The following is a 17,334-nucleotide window of genomic DNA, read 5'->3' on the forward strand; positions in this document are numbered from 1 at the left end:
TTTGGTGGAGATGTTGGGTATGTGACACAGATGAAATTATTCGAGTTTGGTGAAGAGTTGGATCCGGATCTGGGAATCCTTAAGTAATTCTTCACCATTGAGTGATAGGGCTAAAACCGATATGTATCACGATATCTCAAAAGGTTATGGACGGATTCAGACGAAACTTGGTGGACAAGTTGGTTGTGTGACAACAACAAATCGATTCGATTTTGGTGAAGATCCGAATCCAGTCCGGATACGAGATGAAAATATTGTTTTTAAGTGATTCTTCACCATTGAGTGATAGAGCCAAAAACAAAAAATGATATATAGCATGATATTTCAAACATTTGTGGACGAGTTATGACAAAACTTGGTGGATGCGTTGGTTTGGTAACAAGAACAAGCCGATTAGATTTTGGTTAAGGCCCGAATCCAGATTCCTTTTGGTATGTTGCGTCCAGATCCGTTATGTGGAGCTCTTCCCCAAGCCTTGAATTTGCCTAAAAAGTTTTTAATTTTTGAGTTAGATTAGTTTTTGCATTATGCTTTTACTTTTCTGCTAGATATGCTTTTCCTTTTTGAGTTAGAAAAGTTGTTGATATCAGTGTTAGATTTGCTTTTAGTTTTGTGTTAGATATACTTTTATTTTTTGAGTTACATTCTTCAAGGATAGTTTTTATTTATTTTTTATAGTCTTTTGTTTATTTATTTTGTGCTGACTGTGTTCATTCACATCTCATGCTGGAAATATAAATGCTGAACAAACATATTTGGACATGAGGGTCTCGAACCGTTGTAGCAGAAAAAGTAATAACTGTCATGCACCATGCCAACTCTAATTGAGCATATGTGGCACTGCATTGTGCTGCATAAACATTTTTGCAGACTTGTTTATGAAGCAAAATAGTGTTTAAACTTTAAAACCGCAGCAAATTTTGCACTGCTGGCCCATGTATTAAAATACAGACTGTATATAAAGGAGTGACACCAATAAATAAACCAAGTGGCATCATCTAATTTTGCACTAATTTTTAATGGACACCATAAACTTTTTTTCCCTTGCGAGTCAGGATATTCAATGCAAAGGTGAATTCTTCATGGAGTGGGGATTCATTGAATGCATCACTTTGTTGTAAAAATGAGGAAATCACTTGAAGTGTTCTTCGCTTTCATCACGACTGATCGTTTTCCCCTGCCATGTGGCTACTGAGGACAACCTCTTCTACGTTTGATTCATTCAAACGTCTCTTAGCACACAGTAGCATTCATTTGCGTGAAGATGTGACAGCACAATGCAATTGTAATATTTTTCTTATCAATCTTAGCATCAAAACAGACATTAAATCCTGCATTGTGTCCACTCGAAATTTCTACTTCTTGACACCAGGCTAAAGCAGAACCAAGCTTGGTGTCTCCATTAACAAGCCATATGCAGCATTACACGTTTGGAATGCTCATTGTAGTCCAAGGATGTTTTGTACAGGTGCAGGTGCTCGTGGTCATGGCTTACAGTTTGGCATTCTTTGTTTTTTTTATTTATTCGAAAATCACAACTATAAAGCATCTGACAATGCAAAGCCCGCCCACGTCTGTTTGTATTCAGACGTCTTCTTCTTCCATATGCTCAAAATAACGAAAACAGTTTTAAAAATACAAAATGAAAATTGATGATTTTATGCATTTGAGTTTTAGATTAACTAGGGCATGCCCGTACTATATATATATCTAAAATTATATCCCCCCCCCTCTATTTACATGAAATGGTTTGGTCCAAAGCGAACGGCTTGCGAGTACGGTGACAATCCCCCCCCTCTATTTACATGAAATGGTTTGGTCCAAAGCGAACGGCTTGCGAGTACGGTGACAATCCCCCCCCTCTATTTACATGAAATGGTTTGGTCCAAAGCGAACGGCTTGCGGAGTTTGGTAAAGAAATCGCCATAACGTGCACAAACGCGCAGGAAAGCGAAAGAATCGCAAATTAGTTTTAATTAGTTTTAAAACATAGTTTAACGCCAACATAGCGGCAACATAGTTTGCCAACGTGAAATAAATGAATACGCTCTCAAATGTGCCGTCCGAGGCAGAGTCTGTTCGGCACGTTCGGCACACGTGATAGCTCGCTGCTCTCTGATTGGTTGAATCGTTTTTTGGACATAGCTCGGTAACTACTTGTCCGATTAATATGAAACCTTGAAAAGGCACATCCTCGGGTCCCCAGCAATATACCTGGCAAGTTTCAAGTATATCGAACCCGTGGTTGTCGAGAAACAGCGGTCACAGACATACATACATACATACATACATACATACATACATACATACATACACACAGAGATTACTGGAATTATAGATAGATAAAGTAATCAGCTTCTAGCTTTTGATTAGTTAACCAATTGAGTGACCTGTTATGCAAATTGTTTACATTTTAGGTTTGTTTAAACAGGTCAATCGGGTGAAAATTGGTGATTTTATACAACCATGACCTTTGACCTTTTGATCTAAAAAAAAAAACAATCAGCTTCTATCTTTTGATGGGTGAACCAATTCAGTGACCCCATATGCAAATTCTTAAAATTTTAGGTCAATCGGAAGAAAATTGACGATTCTAAAGTATATGATGCTGACCTTTGACCCAAAAATACTTCACTGATGAGATATTTCCATGAAGTTTGAGACATATGGCTGAGCATCATGGTGCTCCAAAGTATGACCAAGATAAGGCGGTTGTAGTGGGTTTGTCAGATCGATTAAAATGTTTTCTTCTTCATGGTTTGAACACATCCCGATCAGAGGACATCTGAGAATAACCATGCAGAAGTGGCAGGAACTTCCTATTAAAAATGGCTTGAAGATCCAAAGAACAATCTGCAATGAAATGATCCCTCATGAACAAAGCATAAAAATGGTGGTAGTTTGCAATTAAATGATTCCTTTTAGAAGGATCCCAAATGTTTCCTGTCTATCCCCTGTGACCCGAGCTGTCTATGTGGCTGCCCGGGTTTGTAAGGCCACTGTTCGAGACACCTCCCTCGTGCCAAATTGGCGGATCGTTCATGGCTGGCTCGACACCAATGCTCATTCTTTGTGAACACAATTTGGTATTTCACCAGCTGGAATGATTTGTGCAACTATAGAACTACAGGCGCTCCCCCACTCGGCGGTGGCATAAGCCTTTTCACTCTCAGTATCTAAGTTTCCCTGATTAAAAACTGTCACCAAAAGCTGATAAAAACTGGTTCAGTGAAGGACGTAAGAAGATCAGGAAGAGATGCAATAGTGAGATCCCCAGAAAGCATTGATCGGGTACGAGACGTGTTCATACGGAGCGCAAATAAGTCGATCAGACAAACGGTGAGGGAGAGTGAATAAGTTATCGTGAAATTCAGGAGATTTTTTAAGAAGGACTTAGGATGGAATCTATACAAATCTCATTATGTTCAACAGTTGTTTCCAGATGATTGTGACAAGAGAATGGAGTTTTGTGGACATTTTCTTCAGTGGATGGATGACTGTCCAGTGTCCATTATGTTCTCCATGTTGGTTGTTTCATCAACAGGAATAATTGTCATTACTGGTGAGGAAATGATGCTGAACGATGGTCGAACGCAGCCAAAGTCAGACAAATCTGCTTGTTTGGTGTGGAATGACTTCAACACAACTCATTGGACCTTACGTCCTCCACAATACAATGAACAGACAGAGATACTTGGAAATGCTTCAAACCTTTATTCTTCTGAAAATTCAGCAATGGATGGGACAAGCAGATGGAACGATTTTTATACAAGATGGTGCCCCTTCGCGCATTTTCCACACACATGGATCGGGCATCAAGCACCAATAAATACAGTGGCCATCCTAGATTCCTGATTTAACCCGGTGCCATTTTTTTGTGGGCATGGGCTGAAGGAAAAGTGCATGCCAGCAAACCCGCTAATTTGGACGAATTGGAAAGTTCTATCTGCAATGTTTTTGCTGATTTGCCAGAAAAGTCTCTTCGTTCAGAGGGAAATGTAATCAAATGATTGAAAAAATGTGCTGAGAACCTTATGTTGAAAATGATGTTCATAAATTACAACAGTAATAACTGGCCTTTTGGGGAAAAAATATTTTGTTGTTTTATTTACATTAACGATGTTGTATTTATTTCCTGTCTTCCTATTTCTTGCCACCATCTTAGAACTAGAATTGCAGACTTCCAAACCTCATACCGTGCAGCTATTCACGCCCTTTGAGCAATGGTCAATCTCTCAGCCCACATGGATCAATCTGAAAGGCTGAAAGCAAATAAAAAACAATATCAATGGCAATAATAAACAAACTTTAAAACGAAAATTAATGAATGCTTTACCTATAACAACAACAAAGTATTTCAATAAATAACATAGGGACTTAATTATGGATCACCCTGTATGTGCCCTTATAGAGCAAAAATAACATTAGTTGACCTGAGAGGGTCACATTTCGAATGGTGTGCATCTTATAAACCTTCATCAGGTGGCCAAAAGAAAAATACCTACTGCAATTGGTACTTTTACAAAGTGAATGCGTGCCCAAAAGAGAGATTTCAAAACTCTTGATACATTGGACGAAGTAGATTCATTACACATTATGAAGAAAAACATTGTCTGGGAAAGAAACACTGAGACCACTTACACACGCGGGACGGACGGGACACAGACCACTTATAGGACACGAGCCACAGGACATGAGCCACAGGACACAGACGACTTGCACGACATGAGTCATAGGACACGAGCCACAGGACACAGACCACTTGCAGGACATGAGCCACAGGATATGAGCCACAGGACACGAGCCACAGGACACAGACCACTTACAGGACACGAGCCACAGGACACGGACCACTTACAGGACACGGACCACTTACAGGACATGGACCACTTGCAGGACACAGACCACTTACAAGACATGAGTCACAGGACACGAGCCACAGGACACGAGCCACAGGACACGATCCACAGGACACAGACCACTTACAGGACACGAGCCACAGGACACGGACCACTTGCAGGACACAGACCACTTGCAGGACACAGACCACTTGCAGGACACAGACCACTTACAGGACACAGACCACTTACAGGACACGAGCCACAGGACACGGACCACCTGCAGGACACAGACCACTTGCAGGACACAGACCACTTGCAGGACACAGACCACTTGCAGGACACAGACCACTTGCAGGACACAGACCACTTGCAGGACACAGACCACTTGCAGGACACAGACCACTTGCAGGACACAGACCACTTACAGGACACAGACCACTTACAGGACACAGACCACTTACAGGACACAGACCACTTACAGGACACAGACAACTTGCAGGACACAGACCACTAACAGGACACGAGCCAGAGAACACAGACCACTTACAGGACACAGACCACTTACAGGACACAGACCACTTACAGGACACAGACCATTTACAGGATATAGACTACTTACAGGACAGAGACCACTTACAGGACATAGACCACTTACAGGACACAGACCATTTACAGGATACAGACCACTTACAGGACACAGACCACTTACAGGACACAGACCATTTACAGGATACAGACCACTTACAGGACACAGACCATTTACAGGACACAGACCATTTACAGGATACAGACTACTTACAGGACAGAGACCACTTACAGGACATAGACCACTTACAGGACACAGACCATTTACAGGATACAGACTACTTACAGGACGTGGACCACTTACAGGACATAAGCCACAGGACACAGCCCACTTACAGGACATGAGCCACAGGACACAGACCATCTACCGGACATGATTTAGCAATATCTAAAGCGCAGGCTAAATATAGAAAGTGTGTTATTTGGAAACAAAATGGAGGTTCGTCAAAGTGAGTCGACAAAGGGTAATAAGGCAATGTACTGATGTACAACCTGTTATATGGAATCAACTTATGACAAATTAGTGTTACCAAATGAGTGTTATCAACTTTTGACTTTAAGTATATCTTTGGGTGCTTTAATGATATTTCATATCGGTTTAATAGATCCTGGGTATGACCTATATCTTAATGCCAAAGATGTCGATCTTCTTTCCCAGGGTGCGATAAATTTACGTAAAAATTTCCAAAAGGGATTCATAATATCTCATCTTTAATATCACCTCTTTCTTTTCCCACATTGTTGTTTTCCAGGTGGGGAAACTGATCCAGGAAGCTGCTGGGAAAAGCAATCTCAAACGTGTCACTCTAGAATTGGGAGGGAAAAGTCCCATCATTGTGTTCCCTGATGCTGATTGTAAGTTTGTGATTGTTCAGTAATCTTTGCTGAATGATTCTCAATCGAGACTTAGCTTGTTTGTGGTTTGGGGTTTAATATCAACTTCAGTACAGTTTTTATGTCATTGTTATTCTAACAAGAATGACCGCACTGTGGTCACATGACAACCTGCGACAAAATCCAGCTACGGGCCGTTTGTGAAACCCACATTTTAATGCGCTATTAAAAGATGAACTGAATTAAATACTAATTTACACTATAACTAATTAATTGACATATGTAGGAAAATTATATGCCCAGACCAGTAATCAAACCCAGGTCCTCTGGTGAACCATGTCAGTGCTCTGCCATCTGAGCTATCTGGGCGACCTTGACCATTTACCGGACTTTCCATCACTTCCATGGCACTCATTGCCAACCATAGGAGCACCAACGGCCTGCTCATGAGAAGGTGTTCCTCCAATGGGGAACAAATCCATATCCGCTATTACAAACACCACTGTGGTGTCACGGAATGCTTAACCCCAATATAGGGCCATTTAAAAATTATGTTGAATTTTATATAAAACAATTATATAAAACGCTATTTTTAAATAATTTGTGTAACGTAAAACTTGATTATGTAACGTAACACTTGATTACCATGTGTTCTGATGTACCGTGCGTTCTTATGGGCTTGATTAAACCTTACTATTATTCGACATGTGATTAGATTTTTCGGGATCCTTCATTGTCAATAACACTCGACCCAAACAAAGCCAATGGAAATCTGATGCAGCAAACCCAGGCAGTGCATAATCAGCAGAGGCCTATAGGCCTAATGTGTTAGGCCCACCAGAAAACCAAGATGGCGGCCATATAATTTGGTCTTGGTAGCTGTCCATCCAATGGATGCACATTTCAAAAGTCTACCCACAACAACAACAACAACAACAACAACAATGTCAAGCTCTTGCAGACATGCGACAGTCATTCCTCCATTCAATCATACACCCCATGTTACACCAGTCATTCCTACTGCTATCTACCATGGGAACTCAAGATAACAAAGTATAACCATTCCAGTCTACCAGTCACACGATGATATATTTATTGAAATGATACATGGACACTCACACTTAAATCTGATGTGAAGAGTCATCCTGTGTACAAAGAAGATGATGTTAGTGAAAAAGAAGAAGAAGTATTGGCTTGTGTAACAAAGAGTGCTTACATGTATGTTCGTCTGATTCTTGGTGGACAATACCCTCTGACTATGACAATCAGGAACAACATATGAATGCCAAGATTTATACTGAGGTCCTATATATTTCAAAAGACTTGATATGTAATATAAGTGCTGCAAAACACTGGACTCCACAACATGTGGGCCGCGATTGTACTTTGCAGTGATGGTAAAAAATCGTTTTCATGCTACCCAGGTGACATCATGGCATCAAAGTCCAGGAGCAGATCTGAAATTGTCAACAATCACACAAACAAAGATGATGCCACTCGGTGTTCCTCCAGAAATACTTAGGTATCCTTATAGTGTCTTTTGACACATAAAGGCCTCCAACAATGGAGAAACTTACTGTAGCAAATGGGATTCCTGATACAGAACCAGAATCAACTGATAAAAGATTTAACTAAAGGGGATTTTATGACTGAGACGACGAAGAATCCGGAAGCATTGATTTGCAAAGCCTTTAAAATAAAAAATTATCATGAAACTGCAGATGCTGGCATGCAGGCTGCCCCAGGGACGGCACACACATTGATGATTCACCATACCTGTGAAACACCAGGATGACAGAAATTAACAAGAAAAAGAGCAATCAGAGATTGTCACAGAGATGTCAGCTCTGAGCAATCAGAGCAATCAGAGGTCACGAACCATGTGACAGATGACGTCATAATTATTTTTTTTCTAAACTAATTTATTCCTAGATTATGCTCAAGAAATTTCATCTTGATCAGATGAAGTTTTGTACTTGTCGAATTTGACGTCATAATGAAGGCACCTATTACATCATCATCAACATATTTTATTCCCCATGGAGAGTTCTTTACAATGAGCCATGTCTCAATTTTTTATATTCAGTGCTTTCGGAGATATATAGGTGCAAAGTTTTTCGATTTTTCCAAGATGGCGGCCGAACCACGTGACCTATGACGTCATAATTATGTCTTCAAGACCCCGTCCCTGGGGCAGCCTGCATGCCAGCATCTGCAGTTTCATGATAATTTTTTATTTTAAAGGCTTTGCAAATCAATGCTTCCGGATTCTTCGTAGTCTCAGTCATAATTATGTCTTCAAGGTGGTGAAGAGCTGTCTTCAAGACCGAGAGGGAACAATTGGATCGAAGAGAGTGTGGAAGGCAGTTCCACAGGCAGGAAAAAGAGGAATAAATCAGTGTAGGCGAGTAGTGGTTGTGGATTTAGACAGTTTCACTAGGAGGGGGTTGCTGGTGGACTGCGTGTGTCCAGCAGATACTTGGGGGGGACAGAACAGAGAGAGGGCAGTGGGTGCAAGACCAGAAATGAGGTGGAAGAAGACAGAGAGACCACCAACCTGTTGGCGATGGCAAAGTGATTGGCCCATAGACTCAGCTTCCTCGTGAGAGATTCCAATGATCTTGAAAGTTTTGGTTTTCACAGCATCAAGCTGAGCAAGATGTGAGGCAGGGGAGCCAGACCAGAGGGGAGAGCAGTGCTCCATCAAGATGTGGATATAATCTTTGTAGGTGGATAGGAGCTCAGGTGTGCCAAGGAAGGACTTTGCATGACGGAGGATTCCCAATGTCTTGCTTTGGAGGCAAACGTTAAAATGTGGCTTGCCCAACACAGATCATGGCTGAGAGTGAGACCCAAAACTTTGAGCGATCGAAACCTCTTCGAGACGGTTGTTGAGAAAGTAGATGTGAGGGTTATCATTTAGGATTCAATATTTGAACATCTAAAAGTAGAACTCGATCTAGGCAGACACCTGACACGGATTGAGTATATTCAAATTGTGTTAATAAGTGTTTATTAACTTTGCCCCAAGGATTCTGTTTTATGGAAAATCTACCCTGGGCTAACTTGATATGTTTGCATATTGCTGAACTTTTGCACCAATCAAACCACTCAAGAATACCTGCAGTCTCTCGGCTTATCACCGCAGCTCTACTTTATTGGGTTGGAAATCCGTGCCATAATAATAGAGGACAAATGAGGAGCAGAGGACTCAGACTAGTTTGTTGGATCTCTTTTCTTTTTGGTTTTCAACCTGAAGTGTAAGTTATATGCTGCCAACACAGTTTCTTGGCCAGGGATATACTGGGTGGTGTGCTATTGCCTTACCAGCATTATTTGTCTGTGCCCCATCCTTTTAAATGCTGAGCATCAAGCAAGGAAGCAGAACGTACCATTTTAAAGTCTTTGGTGTAACTCGGCCAGGGCTTGAACCACGAACCTCCGAGACTCACAGCTGATGTTCTAACCATTACACCACTGAGTCTGGTTGTAATTCTATACTGTCAAAAATTTTCCCAGCACCACTTCACTTTGAGGCTCACACAAAGGATGCTTATGGCTACAATCATTTATGATTTTCTGCATGACCGTATAATGTCGATTGGTCATTCATCCAACTTGTGAGGCATGCCCTTTCTTATTATGTGGCAGTTATCATAATGTGCAACTGATATCCCATTTAAGACAAAGGTCAATGGAAGTTGCGAATGGTCAATACCCAAAGGCCTATTACTCTCGTGTATTTTAGGTAGTAGGTTGTCGACAGCAACCCCCCAGGGTAGTACTACCGTCTTGACTTAGGAGCGTTAAAGTGGTGCCCGGAACCATCTTACACACTCCATGTCAGGATTGCTGGTCTTACTTTCTTTCTCACTCAAACTACAGCTACCGGGCTATCTTCAACCTCTCTTTCTCGCAAACAAACACCATACACTTTTCATAATACACTTTTCTTCTCTTTTATTTAAGGCCTGGCCTCGATGAGGGCTATGTAGTCCGTGCCTGGAGCCTCCAACATAAAAAGGCTTCCAGGACATCTTCCATACACACAATTACAGGAGAAACAGCCAGCCTAATGTGCTATCCACAAAAGGCATGTTTGATTGTGTGACACTCCTTGATTCTACTTTACAAGGACAAGAGTTTTATTGAGACTCGGTTTCATTGGTGATCAATTGCCTGGAAATAGTGCTTTGCCATTTCGTTGTGAGCAGAGGTCGGTCCATGATGTCATTATGCTGTGCCTGGTACATCGTTTGCAGTAGATTGTCCTTTTTTGTCCTCAGTGGATGTGGCAGTGAAAGAGACGCACGAGGCGGTTTTCTTCAACCAGGGTCAGTGCTGCACCGCCGGCTCGCGCCTCTTCGTCCACGAGTCGATTTACCGCGAGTTCGTGCGGCGGAGTGTGGAATGTGCACGGCAACGTCGGTTGGGTAACCCTCTCCATCCCAGCACACAGCAGGGCCCACAGGTGAGCCAACGCTGCTATCCAAAAGGTATAGGAGAGTTTGGGTTGGGGCTCTGTTTCTGGCGCAACAACACTTTATAATTATATGTGAAACACAAATCGGCAACATGTGGAAATACATTTCTTTCATTTCATGGAGAAATTGAGGAGAAGGATGCTGTCCTCAAACTGCAGAGGCCGCGGCAATCATCAGTACATATACTACAGAGCAGTGGTTCCCAAACTTTTTTGGTGGCGACCCTGAATACAATCTTTTCCTGTCCTGGTGACCCTAAACGCTTTACATGCAGTGTCAATGACCTATCATTTTGATACATTGTGTTTATTGTTACGGATTCGTCACTTCCGTTGTTGTGGTTTACATCCACTGTAAACATTTTTGATTCCATGTACTATTATTGTTGTCGTTTGGGGGAAATAGATATTACTATTTTCAAAAGGTAAAAAGTTAATGTTTTAAATGAAACCGGAACCGGACGACGATGAAGAGGAAGAGGAGAAAGAGAAGGCGGAGCGAGTGAGTCGGACAAGAAGCCTAGCTGCTTCGAGGTCTGGAGCGAACGAGAGTCACGAGTGAACTTTGGGTTTCCCAGGAAAGGGATTCCTGCGACAGAGTTGTCATCGCTGTGACAGATAAACCTGCGTGTCAGGTTTTGCGGTTGATTCCGAGGAGAATCATCGTAGTGCTGTTACGCCACGAGAACGGGCCGTCGGCCATTTTGACTCACGCGCTTTGCACGTCGCTCAAGGTTTTTCGCCTCGCTTTAATCATTGTCACCGCATTCAGACGTGGATGTGGTGTGTGTGTGTAACGTGGCTTTTGAGTGGGAGGTCTGCGGTTCGCCGATTGGGAGCCGTCGGGCGTCCATACCTGAAGGTGTGATTTCCCCGTCGCTTCTCGAGGATACCTTCGCCCATCTTTGGCAGGGTAACTGTCAACCCAACGGGATTCTGGTCTCGATACGACATCATACGGACGATTACTGGAGTGGATCGACTTTGGCTTGATGCCGGAATACGACTTTGGCTTGATGCCGGAATACGACTTTGGCTTGATGCCGGAATACGACTTTGGCTTGATGCGGGAATAGAGACATTGGGAATGTTCTTCTTTTCGCTCACTTGGAGCACAGTGAGTTTTATTGTACGAATCTGATGGTACCATCATAGGAAATATATATTGGTTGTACAATTGATTAATATTGTGGTTGTACTGTTATTCTTGTGTGATCTTAATACAATACTTGGTTGTTGGTAATAATTGGTGTGGTTTCACCATTGATCTTTGACATTCAGAATAACACATCTTTCTGCCGTGACTCCTCTCGGGGCTCGGAGGTACACCGTGACCGGGGTCTGGGGAGGAGCACGTAACATTATTCATGTAGTTTTATTGAATTAATTATCAACACATAATGATTTTCAAAGAGTTTTTAATTGGACAAAATGAAAAACAAATTTACATGAAAATGAGACTTTATTACACAAAGATTTTCTCAGTGGCTGCTGTGATACTGCTTAATTTTGTGGGTAAGCTCCTCTAAGTTTAGTTTTATGTTGATGGACAGAGCACAATGCAAGTAATGCTGAGGATCCACGTGGTTCTTTGCTTTAGTCTTGATTGCAACAAGACCTGAAAATCCTTGTTCACAGAGATATATTGTTGGAAAAGGGAGAAGAGTTAACTTTTTACGATGTTACTTTTACTTCTTCTTACTTTTTACTTTTTTTTTTTTTACTTTACTTTACTTTTTTAAACTTTATTTACTATTTTTATTTTACTATTTTTACTTTACTTTTACTTCTTAAGTTACTTCACACTCTTACGATGTCTCTCCGAAAAGACCGACTGGAAAACCCTCCCATCCACTTTCTGAATAATCCTCTCCAAGAAGTTCTGTCACTCAAGCTTTTGGGTCTCACTATTTGCCATGATCTTTCCTGGGAAAACCACATTTCAAATCTGGCCTCCAAAGCCAGTCGCCGACTGGGCATCCTCCGTCATGCGAAGTCCTTCCTTGGCACACCTGAGCTCCTCACCACATACAAGGCTTTCATCCGCAGCTCTATGGAATACTGCTCTCCCCTCTGGTCTGGTGCTCCTGCCTCACACCTAGCCCGTCTTCACGCTGTTGAAACCAAAGCGTTCAGAATCATTGGAATCTCCCGTGATGAAGCTAACTCCAAGGGCCTTTCACTCACTCACCGCAGGCAGGTTGGTGGTCTTTCCGTCTTCTACCGACTCCTCTCTGGCCTTGCCCCCCCAGCCCTCTCTGGGCTCTGTCCCCCAAATATTTCTACAGGTCGCACAAGATCTGCCTGCAACCTTCTTATGGTTAAACTGCCAAAATCAAGACTTTCTGCTCACCTTCACTCCTTCATTCCTCTTTTCTCCCGCCTCTGGAACAAACTCCCTCATTCTCTTCAATCCCACTGCACCCTCCAGGTCTTTAAAACAGCTGTTCACCACCATCTCTTATCCTCCCCCATCCAAAACCTTGATCTTTTCTACCCCCGCTAATTTCGGTCCCCTTGTGTTTTATACCTCTCCCCCCCGCCCTCCCCCTCCCACGCCTCCTGCCCCCAAGCCCTCTCCCTCCCACACTTCTCCCTGCTCTCAAATGTTGTGGTTGTGTGCTTCCCCTTCTCTCCCCATCTTGTCTTCCGCTCCCTCTTTTTGTGTGTTTTGTTTGTCTGGTTGATTTGTTTGTGAAATAAATGTTAGCTCTTTCGCGAGCCTCGATTCAGTATACAAAAAAGAGCTTTTTCAGCCTCCCGAGTCAGAATGGGCATTTCAAATACGGGAGCTTTTCAAAGCGTTGCTTCTGCACTTGATTTTCCTGGAGTTCTATAAGTTCTTGAAATCCCGAATATCTTCTCCGACTTTACTGACGTCCACATTGAACACATTTCTGATCCAACTCTATGCTTCTTGAGGTCGACGTTTTCACGAAAATACCTGTCCATTTCTTCCTGAAGGTTCTTCAAATGATCTTCGAAAATACTTTTCACATCAACAAGGGATATTTCCAACGCATCTTCCAGCACAGCACTCAGTTCTGGACTGGCAGCCGTTTTCCCTTTAGCCAGTTTTTCTCTCCAAAGAGCAAGCTTTTTCTTGAATGAGGCAATTTTTTTCACCTATGTCCACCATGGTATGATTACGGCCCTGCATGTCTGAACTCAGTTTATTCAGGTGCATGAAGATGTCACCCAAATAGGCAAGCTTTGCCAGCCAAGCAGCATCTTTAAAGCAGTCTGCCAGTGCATGTCTCTTCTCATGTAAAGAAAATTCCAATTTCCGTTTTTAGTTCAATAACTCTTCCGAGAATCTTCCCTCGAGAGAGCCAACGAACATCAGAGTGGAACAGCAAGACCTGGTGATGAGCCCATCTCTTCACACATTTTAAGAAAAATGCGTGAGATTAAAGCCCTGGCCTTGACAAAATTCACAATTTGGACAGCATTATTGAGAACTACATGGCCCGGTTACAAATGTTGAGTGGCAAGGTTTTCCTGATGTAAGAAACAGTGAATTATTATTAGTCCCCTACCGGAGGGGACTATAGGTTTGCACTCCGTCCCTCCATCTGTCAGTCTGTCCGTCTGTCAGTCCATCACGCAAAGAACAGTTTTCCAGACTTTTATTCTAAACTCTTAATGCTAATGATTTCAAACTTGGTACATGGTTTCCTCATGATAAGTTACAGATCAAGTTCAAACTTCACGACGTTTCGATCATTTTTGACAAAGTTATGGCACTTTGAACTTTGGTAATTTCCCCTACAGTTTTTCGGACGACAGACTGCCGGTAGGGGACATGTATTGCAGCGCAATACTCAGAATGCTTGTTATATTGGGGTTTTCTGCTTTAACACGAGTAACAAAACCCAAACGACCTCGCATCATAAATGGAGCTCCGTCGGTGCACACAGCCAAACAATTCAACCAGTCTAGATCATGTTTCTTGAAAAAATTGTTCATCATATTCAAGATGTCTTCTCCAATGGTGGTACTTGACAGGGCATTGCAGAAAAGAAATTCTTCCAGAACGTCGTCTTCTCCTCTGTACCTAACAAAAACCATTAGGTTGAGTGTTACCTGCAATGTCTACTGATTCATCCGTCTGCAACGAAAATGTTCCTGCTTTTTACAGTTTTCAGTGGCACAATCAGTTGAGCCAAAATATCATCTGAAATGAGATCAATTCGACATTTGATGCGATTGTCAGAAAGTGGTACCGATTCAATCTTCTTGGCAACATCTGCTCCGCAAACAGTTTTCACAATTGCCACTGCTGCTGGCTTCACCAGATCCTCTCCAACGTTATGGGGCTTTTTGCATCTTGCAATATACCATGCCACTTCAAAGGACGCCAAGGAAGCTCTCTCCAGAGAAAAGGCTGAACTCGAGGGAGCATCAATCCAACTTCGTTTTACCTGTTCTTCTTTGTCCTCCCAGTAACTCAGTGGCTTTTCGATAAAGTTTGAGTGAACTGAATGCAAATGATGCTTCAATTTGTTTTCGTTCATAGATTCATTGGCGAGGACTTGCAGGCACTGAACACACTGAGGTTGGACATTCTCAGATTTTTCTCTCATCTCGGTGAAGCCATATTTCAAAAACTTAGGCTTATACAGCAGTTGTGTTTTGTGTTGGGCCATTTTTCCAGTTAAAGACCAGACCTGGAATGAAAAAAGTTATAAATTATAACATTAATAGAAAACATTGGAAATATTGTTCAAAAAGTTTAAAATGACCAATTGTAAAGTTAATTATTATTAATTATTATAATATTCGACTCCACACGCAGTAACATTCATCAACTAGAACGCCACTCAGTAGAGCGTATACTCCCGCCATGGGCCAAGTTGGAATAGTACGATTTTTTTTATTTTTTTTATTTTTTGTATACTGAATCGAGGCTCGTGAAAGAGCTAACATTTACTTCACAAACAAATCGACCAGACAAACAAAATACACAAAAAGAGGGAGCGGAAGACAAGATGGGGAGAAAAGGGGAAGCACACAAACACAACATCCGAGAGCAGGGAGATGTGTGGAAGGGAGAGGGCCCGGGGGGAGGAGGAATGGGAAGGGGGGGGGGAGGGAGAAGTATAAAGCACAAGGACACCAAGGACTTCCAGGACAGAAGTTGGTATTTCAAAAAGGGGAATTGGGGTGAAATTAGCGGGGGTAGAAATGATCAAGGTTTTGGATGGGGGAAGATAAGAGATGGTGGTGAACAGCTGTTTTAAAGACTTGGAGGGTGGAGTGGGATTGAAGAGAGTGAGGGAGTTTGTTCCAGAGGCGGGAGAAAAGAGGAATGAAGGAGTGAAGGTGAGCAGAGAGTCTTGATTTTGGCAGTTTAACCAAAAGAGGGTTGCAGGCAGATCTTGTGCGACCTGTAGGAATATTTGCGGGACAGAGCCCAGAGAGAGCTGGGGGGGCAAGGCCAGAGAGGAGTCGGTAGAAGACGGAAAGACCACCAACCTGCCTGCGGTGAGTGAGTGAGAGGCCCTTGGAGTTAGCTTCATCGCGGGAGATTCCAATGATTCTGAATGCTTTGGTTTCAACAGCGCGAAGGCGAGCTAGGTGTGAGGCAGGAGCACCAGCCCAGAGGGGAGAGCAGTATTCCATTGAGCTGCGGATGAAAGCCTTGTATGTGGTGAGGAGCTCAGGTGTGCCAAGGAAGGACTTCGCACGACGGAGGATGCCCAGTCGGCGACTGGCTTTGGAGGCCAGATTTGAAATGTGGTTTTTCCAGGAAAGATCATGGCAGATAGTGAGACCCAAAAGCTTGAGTGACAGAACTTCTTGGAGAGGATTATTCAGAAAGTGGATGGGAGGGTTGTCGAGTCGGTCTTTTCGGAGAGACATCGTAAGAGTGTGAGATTTGTCAGGATTGAAAGACATGTTCCACTTGTTTGCCCAGTCTGTGATTTTGCAAGGTCTGCAGAGAGTGAGGAGGCTGCAGACTGCCGATCTGAGGGATGAAGAATGGAGCGACAGAGAGTAGAGTCGTCAGCAAAGAGATAGAGAGGATTTTCAAGAGAGTCAGAGAGATCATTGATGAAGACCAGAAAAAGCACAGGGCCCAGAACACTGCCTTGGGGAAGGGCCCAGAAAAAGCACAGGGCCCAGAACACTGCCTTGGGGAACTCCAGCCTGAACAGGAAGAGGAGATGAGAGAAACCCATTCAGGGCCACACGTTGACTACGATTTCACAAAAGGTTGAGGGAGTAGTTCAGTGACAACACAACACAAGACAACACAAGACAGATACTGCACAGATATATATTTAGAACATAGAGAAGATGTAAAAAAAAAAAAACAAGGCAATTTCACTTACATTTTCGGATTCAGCGTTCAATTCTATATAAGTGAGTGTATTTTGAGGCATGTGTGATTTCAAATAAAATTGTAAGCCAGGAAAAACGTTCGTTTCATTCCTTAGTGCGTTTCATTTCATTTTCAAAAACGTTTCATTCATTACAACATGTAAAACGGGCCCAAACGTGAAAACAAAACTCGCTCATTTTAAGTCGTACAAGCTAATGCGACCACTCATTCTTCTGGGAAGAATCCCATGCACATGCTGGTCA

General features: G+C 42.6%; 1 protein-coding gene across 2 annotated transcripts in view; it reads left to right on the forward strand.

The window, feature by feature from the left end:
• LOC137421011 (retinal dehydrogenase 2) overlaps positions 1-17,334 on the forward strand; it is a 187,491-nt gene that overhangs the window by 157,429 nt on the left and 12,728 nt on the right. For both annotated transcript variants that reach the window (XM_068106642.2, XM_068106643.2), the window contains exons 8-9: positions 6,179-6,281; positions 10,547-10,731. In XM_068106642.2, coding sequence (XP_067962743.1) covers positions 6,179-6,281; positions 10,547-10,731 — 288 coding nt within the window. The remainder of the gene's footprint in view (positions 1-6,178; positions 6,282-10,546; positions 10,732-17,334) is intronic.

Source organism: Myxine glutinosa, chromosome 2 (genome assembly GCF_964187855.1).
Source record: "Myxine glutinosa chromosome 2, kmMyxGlut1.1, whole genome shotgun sequence".
Taxonomy (NCBI): domain Eukaryota; kingdom Metazoa; phylum Chordata; class Myxini; order Myxiniformes; family Myxinidae; genus Myxine; species Myxine glutinosa.